The 9256-nt window shown below is 38.9% G+C and overlaps 1 protein-coding gene across 1 annotated transcript; it reads left to right on the top strand.

Moving 5' to 3' along the window:
• Nucleotides 1-930: 930 nt before the first annotated feature.
• BDR25DRAFT_323248 (cytochrome P450) lies at nt 931-2626 on the top strand (the record flags this gene model as incomplete). The annotated part of the gene is made up of 4 exons (XM_033692094.1): nt 931-1020; nt 1074-2186; nt 2240-2412; nt 2470-2626. 4 exons carry the CDS (start codon nt 931-933, stop codon nt 2624-2626), a joined length of 1533 nt encoding a protein of 510 aa, XP_033551082.1.
• Between the last annotated feature and the right edge of the window lie 6630 nt (nt 2627-9256).

The following is a 9256-nucleotide window of genomic DNA, read 5'->3' as shown; positions in this document are numbered from 1 at the left end:
GGCCCGACAGATACGCTAAATCAAAGACTGTAACATATGTAAGTGCCACAGCCGAAGCCTCGCTGCACAGTGATACATATATACACCATATGAAGATTGCAGGTACCCGACACATTTGAGGTGAGCTTTAAATCCTTGTGCAGGGATGGATGGCATCTTTCGTGTGATTTATCAAATCAGATCAAGAAAGATCTGAAACACCTACCAGGATATGACCTGCGTTGGATCACGATCCCTTGGAAGAGAATTAAATATTCTGCGGTCTCCAAATATTTCGCAGTTTTGACCAGCCTTGCTGTCAGCCTGGCCTCCTCTCCATGGTGAGGCTGAAGATAAGCTCCGCCACAGAGCTTATCCCTGCACCGTCCCACCAATCCGATGTGAGTTGGGCCGTCAAGCGGGTGCACTTGTCAACGCTGAGATAAGCCGGCTTCTATTTTCAGGGTGTGGACAACGGTGGAGATGAAACTGCGATGATCCTTCGCGGCCAAGGGTTTGGGGCGCGTCTAGTAGTTCCCGCTTAACCTGCACGCCTGGCGCCAGTTGCAAGCCAACACCGAACTTAGAGATGACAAGGGTGAGTGTAAGAGTGAGCAGGACTATTGGGTTTGCACAGTGGAGACTGTGCGTGCTTCTACGACTTGTAGATTGCACACTATTCATCCAATGAGAAGAGGGATAAAGACAGGTGTACCTGACTAGCATGTTTCAAGACATCTAAATGGGGAGGTCGAGCCTAGATGCAACACCGGGGATTATTGAGCCTCGTTACTTTTCTGAGCAGTAATTAGCAAAGTCCTAGTTGGAATAGAGAAAGACGTGGAAGGGCAAGAGTGTTTATAACCATCCTTGTCCTCCTCGTTTTGTTATTCCTGAATCTTGAGACTGAAAGGAAACGATCAACATTGGCATTAGCAGTGCTCGATCATCATGTCTTCGTCAACTCTTCCGCTCATTCTCCCTTCACATATCATACATACTCTTACTTTCAGTAAGGCAGTCTTGGGACTGGTGGTATTTGTCAGTTAGACCTAGTTATCAATCCCTCTCTCATTGCTAACATCGAAGCATAGGTTGCTCTTCGCTTCATCGGAACTGCCATCTACAGACTCTACTTCCATCCTCTACGAAATTTCCCCGGCCCAAAGCTCCATGCTATTACGCAAATTCCTGCCGTTTACAGTATCTGGAAAGGGCAATACCATAACTTAATGGTAGAACTGCATCACAAATATGGCCACGTTGTCCGTGTTTCACCGAATGAACTCAGCTTCAACGACCACCGCGCCTGGAAAGATGTTCACGGCCACCAGAAGCCCGGCCAGCCAAAGCCCATTAAGCACCCCAGCTGGTACGTTCCGGCTATCAACGATGTCCACACGATCATCTCAGCCAACGATGTCGACCACGCTCGCACCCGCCGCATCTTTTCCAACGCCTTCTCCGATAAGGCGTTGAAGCAACAGGAAGGACTTTTCGCTAGGTACGCCGATTTGCTCGTCCATAAGATCAAGGAATCCTATAACAAAGATAAAAACCATGTCATCGATATGGTGCGTATGTACAACTACACCACCTTCGATATCATGTCTGATCTTGCATTCGGTGAGCCTTTGTATCTGTTGACAAACGAGGAATACATTCCGTGGGTTACCAATATCTTTAAGTCGATCCGAACAGGTTCTAAGGCTGGCATCATCCGCTACTGGCCAAGCCTGTATACCCTCGCTAAGAAACTCACTGGGAATACTTTCCAGAAGAAGCGCGTTGTCCACTTCCAGTACTGCGTTGACCGTGTTGACCGCCGTATCGCTCGTGGCTCCGATCAACCCGATATCTGGAACTTAGTTCTAAACGCAAAGGAAGGCCGTGGTCTGTCCAAGGGTGAGATGTACGCTAACACGACTGTTTTCATGATTGCTGGGACCGAGACCACTGCTACTCTACTTTCCGGTCTGACTTACTACCTCCTGAAGCACCCTGAGGTCCTCAAGAAACTGGCAGCGGAAATTCGAGGCGCGTTCCAGAGCGACGAGGATATCACCATTGAAGGACTCCAGCGTCTCAAGTATCTGCATGCTTGTCTCGAAGAAGGCCTTCGCATGTATCCTCCAGTCCCAATTGGACTGCCTCATCTTGTTCCACCGCAGGGTGTTCAGATCTGCGGAGACTATATCCCTGGAGGAGTATGTTTGACTTGAGTGACAAGCATTAATAATCGTGCTAATCCCTCATATAGACCACCGTCCAGGTCCAACAGCTCGCCATGTACCGTTCCGAGAAGAACTTCGCAGAGCCCAATTCTTTCATTCCCGAGCGTTGGACCTCTGAAGCCGATGGGAAATTCAATTCGGACAACAAACACGCTCTACAACCTTTCGCTTATGGTCCTAGGAACTGTCTTGGAAAGAAGTGAGTCTTCCTAATGCCTACAGTACCTGGGAATCTGGCAATTGACTTCACCGTTAGTCTTGCGTACCACGAAATGCGCATCATCCTCGCGAAGATCATATTCCACTTCGACCTCTTGCTCAATGAAGAGTCCAATGACTGGGACACTCAAGAGGTATACACGCTGTGGCAGAAGCACCCTTTAAAGTGCAAGCTTACTCCTGTCCGAGAGTAGCGAGTTTCTATTTCAGAAACAAATTTCTGAGACTTGCTCATATTGCAGGGGTTTATTTCAGTTGGAAAACAGCAATGTTATTTGGTATATACAGTAAGATTTCATTGAATAATTCCTTGTATATAGTACTAGCGCATTTGTAAGCCCCGGCAGTTGGGTTACATGAGAGTTCCACAGCAATTAGGAGCGAACAGATGGTACAAAATAGAATAACGTACTGTAACAAGGTAGGCACGGTCAACCACGTGGCCTTCTCTCGCTTATAGAGGTTTAGGCTAGACTAGAGGCAACCGCTAGTGCTAGTGCTAGCCCTAGCATTATCTACATATATATTATACTATGCGGGAATACTTAGCTTAAGTATTCTCGTGCGTACCTTTTGGTACAGTGGGGAAAGTCGTATAGTATCAGCTTGGCCGGCAGGGCGCCTACCTCATTACACGTACTTCACAAGCGAGTGGGCCACTCAAGCAAGTAGGCCACCTCACCAACGCGAACCGCCTGCGCAGCGCTGATGCGTAACACTACAACAAGTTATATTTCCTTATAGAATAAAATAATATTATTTAAAGGGTTTACTATTAGCATCATTTATCTTTACCTTATAAGTGTAGGAATTGTAACTAGTCTTGCTGTAATAGCTAAAGTGTTACGGGCGGTGACGTCCTGCAGACTAAGATGCTTGCTATAAGGATATGTTAGGCGCGAAGGGCTGAATTAGAGGGTGAAGAGGGTTTAGACAACAGTACAAAGGGAAGTACTAATTGCTAAGAAGAGTAACGTACACTACAGGCAAGTTGCTTTCACAACTAAGTTGCTTACTTTTACTAAGACCCTACTAAACTACTTTTTCTACACTAATATATGTTACAGTCCCTGAGTAGACTATAAGCGAGTGTCGGACAGCCACTGGATTGCAAGACAATTAGTGGTGGAACCTCTTTGTAACAGCGCAAGAAGAGTCACGTGATGTTACGCATAGACACAGACTAAAAGCAGAGGAAGAAGGAATACCCTTGGCTACAATCCTAGGGGAATGTTCCCTTCTTTGAATGCGCGCATAGCAAGCACGACGCGCACGACGCGCAACCCTATGTATATAGTCTTGATCTTAACTATGATTTAGAGGTTATAGTTAATGTTTAGTCTTATCCTTACATAGACTAAGTAGTATTAGTAGTTTTTAAAGACACTATACTATTATATATCTTGCACTAGATATATACTCTAATTGTTATCTTATTAAGATTGTTTCCCTTGCTTCTTATACAGCAGACTAGGGCAAACCATGACAGGCTAACACCTCTAGACCCTTTTGTAGCCAGCTGCTTAGACTGTACACCCGCGTACCTTTCTACTCTTTCCTCTAATTGTAAAGATGGGATAGTAGATAGCACAGATAGCATTGAGAGCAAGGTTTCGGAGAAAGATAGAAGTGTATTGTAAGAGAGACGAATCGCTGCCAAGCCTCGCTTGTCAGGATTCATGCTTAAATACGAAGCACAGGTCATGTGACCCCCAAACAGGTTAAGTGAGGCCATACTAGCCTGTTCTAGGACATCCGACCTTACACTAATACCTAAAACCTCTTACAAGGCCTGCGTACTAAACCACGCGTCTCTTATAAGACGCGCTAGTAAGTAGAAATTGTAACATTAATTACTACTACCTAGAAAGTGTAAACTCTTTAATTCCTCTAATTAATGCCTTAATAGTTAAGTTAGCACTATTAGAAAGTACCTAGCCCTCTACGTAAAACAAGGCAGAACTTGTAAGCTAAATTAACATTATAAAGCTAGAGATTGCTAATTGTAAGAACAGAGCTCTGTACCACTGCGCTAATACAACTAAAAAGGTGTGAATAATTAACTAACAGTTAATTTTTAGGTGCAGAATAGTATATATACCTGTCGCACGTAAGCGCTATCTTAGCCTTACATTATCCCCCTTCTTAGCAGACGCATGTCCTAGGCGTCACATGACCTACCCGCAGCTTAGAGACGCCTTGCGCATGACTTAGTTACTAGCTAGAGGCTGACTACCTGCGGCCTAGAGGCGCAGGATAAATAACAACGCTTAGTAGCCTACGCTAGCTAAGCTATATACACTAGACCTTCTAGCAGCAACAACGTAGCGCTAGAAGAGGCTACCTTATGTTTTAGTCTAAAAACTAGCTTAAAGCTAACTAAGGTAGAGGTTAAACACTAACTATACCCTACTATTAGTTAATTATTATGTAAGAACAGAGCTTTATACCACTGTGCTAATATAACTAAAAAGGTGTAAATAATTAACTAATAGTTAATTTTTAAGTACAGAATAGTATATATACCCGTTGCACGTAAGCGCTATCTCGGCCTTACACTAATCTCTATAGTTAGCTTTAAAAAAGAAATAATATTATAGCTAAAAAGCTTTTAAAGCTTACGCTACTTAAACTATTTAGTAAAGTTGCTAGAAACCTTAAACTATTTTTATCTATTGCTACCTCTACATAGCATACAACTAAGGAGCATTCTAAACAGACAAAGAAATAATCTAGTAGATAAGACTCTACCTAGATAGACACTTTGCAGTGTAGTTCTAACTATATGCTAACAACTAGAGAAACTATAAGATGTATATAGCTTGTGACGGTCCTACGCAGAGAGCTCTGTCGCGCTTCACATGACAAGCTGCCCGTGCAGCTAATTAGGATATAGGGGGTGCAACTAGCGCAACGCTATTAGTTTACTTAGCGCTAGCGTCCTTACTAGCGCCTTAGCGCTGTAAGCACTTCTTCTGCAGAGCTGCCCTTAAAGCTCCCTTTCTTCTTTCTATTTTAGTGTAGCTAAAATAAAGCTAACCTACTCTGCCTTACTTCTCTAGCTTTATATAGTAGTAGAGATAGTGCTTATTATTACATTACACTAAAATTATCTTATTTAGCTAAAGAATAGTAACATAATATCTAGGTCTACTATGCAGTTAGCTCTAAGAGCTTAATCTACTAACTAACCCTTACTTAGATAAATCTGCTAGTATAACTAGGCTAAGCCTTAGTTTGTTAATAATAGCTATCTGCCTTAAAGCCCTAGTTAGGCTAGGTAACTGTAAAAGTAACACTAAGTAATAATTAGATTATTATACCTTATTAAGAAGCCTTAAGCTAGGAGTGCTGCTGCTCTAGTTTAAATTAACTATAGGGGGGGGCCTACTGTACTGACTACCACCGCAACAACGCGAAGAGAGCCGCAGGCTCTGTACAAACCTACGTACAAACCCACCACTAATTAACTATTAGCCCCACCGTCACTAGACCTAGGGCTCACACTACACTATACCTCTACAGACTGCTAGACCCTAGAGTAGAGAGAAAGAGCTAAGAGCACTAAAATAGAAAAGCTGTTAAGAATTAAAATGCGTGTTAATTCTACTACCTAGCCTACTAGCAACGCCTATACGCCTAAACTAAGAACGCTGCTATGCTAGGCCTAGTTCTACACTAACAATGTGTTTAAAAAGGACTACGCTATTAAAACTACACACGCGCGCGCTTAGTAGGCTAAGAAAGCACTATTATTTTAGACAAAGGCTATTACCTAAAGTACTACTAATTATAATTTAATTAGCCTTTACTTAGACTTACTAAACCTTATAGCTGTAGATTACACAGTTATAGTAAACAAGCTACTATAGCAGTTATTAAAAGTGTAAGCTTATTAAAACTATACTAATACTTTTACTAAAGCAGTTAATGTAGCAAAAGCTAAGTAAGCAAAGGTTAGTAAAAAGCTATAAAAGCTTTAAAGCTTACTAAATAAAACCCTTAAACACCTAGCTAATTATAAAAATAAAGTTAAAAAACTTAAGGCTACTACTATGCTAGCGTGTAACTAATTATTCCTCTTAAATAAAGCTTATTAAGCGCTAAGAGGCACACCTATACTAACTACACTAAAAAAACAACTATAATTTAACCTAGCTATGCTAAAGACACCTAACTTTTCTTATATTAGTACTATAAGCTAGGGAGCTAGGCTAAAACTGTTAGCTAAAGCAGAGGATCTGCCTAGGTTTATAAGTAAAAATAATGTTAAATTTAACTACTAGAAAGACCTCTTAATAAGTAAGCTACTTTATAACATAGACTACTTTATACCTGCAGATAGTAACCTTATAAAAGAGAAAAACACTTAAGTACACTATACTAAAAGTAAAGTAAGTAGTTAAGCACTAAGTTAACTAGTTTTCTACTTTAAAGCCTAAAAGTAGTAAAGTAAGCTAGTAATAACTAAAAATATTATAAGCTTTTTAGAAAAAAACTTTAAAAATACTAACTAGTAAATAAAAGCTAAGACTAAGCTTTACTAGCTTAAGATAAAGCTATTTTAGGATTTTAAAAACTTTAAAGCCTAGTTTATATACCTTATAAATAAAGCTAAGCTGCTGCTTAAGCAGTAGAAGAATAAGATCTATAACGCCTTATTAAGTTAGCTTTAAGTACACATAAAGACTTACTATAATAACTTAATAGTTAGCTTCTTTAATTACATAAAGTAAGCCTACTAGATATCCTTTTTACTATAGAGGTCTACTGCAGAGTTAAGCGCGTAACACGCGCAGAGAGGTTAAGAGAAGCTTACACGTTAGAATATTCTTTAACCTGCTGCTACTACTACTGCTCTAATAACTCTAGCAACACCCTAAGTGTAGGCAGCTTTAATAAAAGATGCTATAACTTACTACTTATGCTATTAGCTAGAACATATAAGTTGCAACTGCTCTTATGCCTACGCTAAAAGCAAAGCTATAGAAGCAGCGCAGAAGCTAAACACTATAAGCTCTAGTAAGGACAGTAAATTAAAGAAAGACTTACTCTAAAAAAAGTTTTCTCTTTAGAGTTAATAAATAAAGCGCTAGCATAGAAGCTGCGTAAGCTGCTATTTAGTAGTAAGCTTTTTATGCTGCCTTGCTGCGTCTCTGCTAGAGGAATTACTGTACGCTTAAATAGTCTTATTAATATAAGGGCTAGCAGCTATAATCTAATCTACCTATAACACCTGCAGATAATCTAGAAGCACCTATAGCCTAAAATGCTTAGCATTAAGTCTATTCTTATTACAGGATATAATAATTAACTAAATAGACAAGTAGACAAGTACTTTTACATAAATCTAGTAATTAACAGCTACTAGCTGCCTACACTTTTTATTTTTTATAACACAGGCTGTTATAACTTAATTATAGGCTGTAAGGTTTTTAAAAAGGCTAGTGTTTAGATTAACTATAAAGAATAATTAATTTAGTAGCTAGATAATAATTAAACATAGGACTATAAGTGTAATATTATTATCTTTATGTGTAGCACGTCTTTATAAATTAACTAATCTTATTAAGCAGACACTAACTAATAAGATAAGTTTATAAAAATATTAAAAATTAATTAATACTAACTTTAATTAACTTAAAAGCATAATTAGTAGTAGAACTTAAAAAAAATAAAAAAGTAACTTAATTTTTAACTAATACCTCTTAGCGCTAATTAAGCGCGCTAATGTTAACTAGCTATCTCTAGAAAAGCACTTGCTAAGGCAGGGCTAGAGGTAAACGTGATTAACACTGCTGTGTTTATACTACACATAAGGCGCAGAGATGTTGTAATTAGACATATTAGCGTCTATAAGGTTAATTAACTAATTAAAGACTGTTAAGCACCTATAATAGTTAATTCTAAGAATAAGCTCTAACAGCTAATACTTAAGAAGTTACTATCCTCTGTGTACGCTAGAGCTATGCTAGCCTACTTCTTAAAAAGAGACTTAGATAAACTGCTGCTGCACTAACCTAGTGTTAACTATAATATTAAGCTAATAGTAGAGAACACCTTATTAAGTAGCCTACTATACAGCATGTCTCTAGAGCAGCTTAGGCTAGTCAAGGACTATCTAGACAACTACCTGTAACGCAGATTTATTACACACAGCAATGCTAGCTACGCTTCTCTAGTCTTGTTTACTAAGAAGCTAGGAAAAGGGTAGAGGTTCTATGTAAACTATTATAAGCTTAATATAATTATAAAAAAAGACACTTACTTAATACCTTTAATTTAGAAGACGCTTACATAGCTAGCTATAGCTAAGGTCTTTACTAAGCTTAACATATAATAAGTATTCTATTACATTTAGCTTACTAAAAAGGTTAAGGACTTAACTACTTTCTAAACACGCTATAGTAACTATAAGTATTATGTGCTACCTTTTAGACTTTATAACAGCTTTATAACTTTCTAGTAATATATTAATTAGGTTTTATATAGCCTACTTAATAACTTTTATATAGCCTACTTTAATAATATTCTAATCTACTTAGACAACCTCTTATAGCATAAGGCATATATTACTAAAGTTTTATGTTGTCTGTAAGACGCTAGCTTATAGATTAACTTTAAAAAAAGTAAATTTATAGTTACTAAAACAAAATTCTTAAGTTTTATTATTAGTATAGACAGAATCTGTAAGGACTCTACTAAGGTAGCTGCTGTCTAAGACTAGCCTATACTAACCTTAATTAAAAGCCTACAGTTGTTCCTAGAGTTCTGCAACTTCTACTGCGCCTTTCTTAAGGACTATAGTTGCATTATATAGCCAC

The sequence above is a fragment of the Lindgomyces ingoldianus genome (assembly GCF_010093535.1).
Source record: "Lindgomyces ingoldianus strain ATCC 200398 unplaced genomic scaffold BDR25scaffold_7, whole genome shotgun sequence".
Classification (NCBI taxonomy): domain Eukaryota; kingdom Fungi; phylum Ascomycota; class Dothideomycetes; order Pleosporales; family Lindgomycetaceae; genus Lindgomyces; species Lindgomyces ingoldianus.
This window is presented reverse-complemented; position numbering and strand designations above follow the sequence as displayed.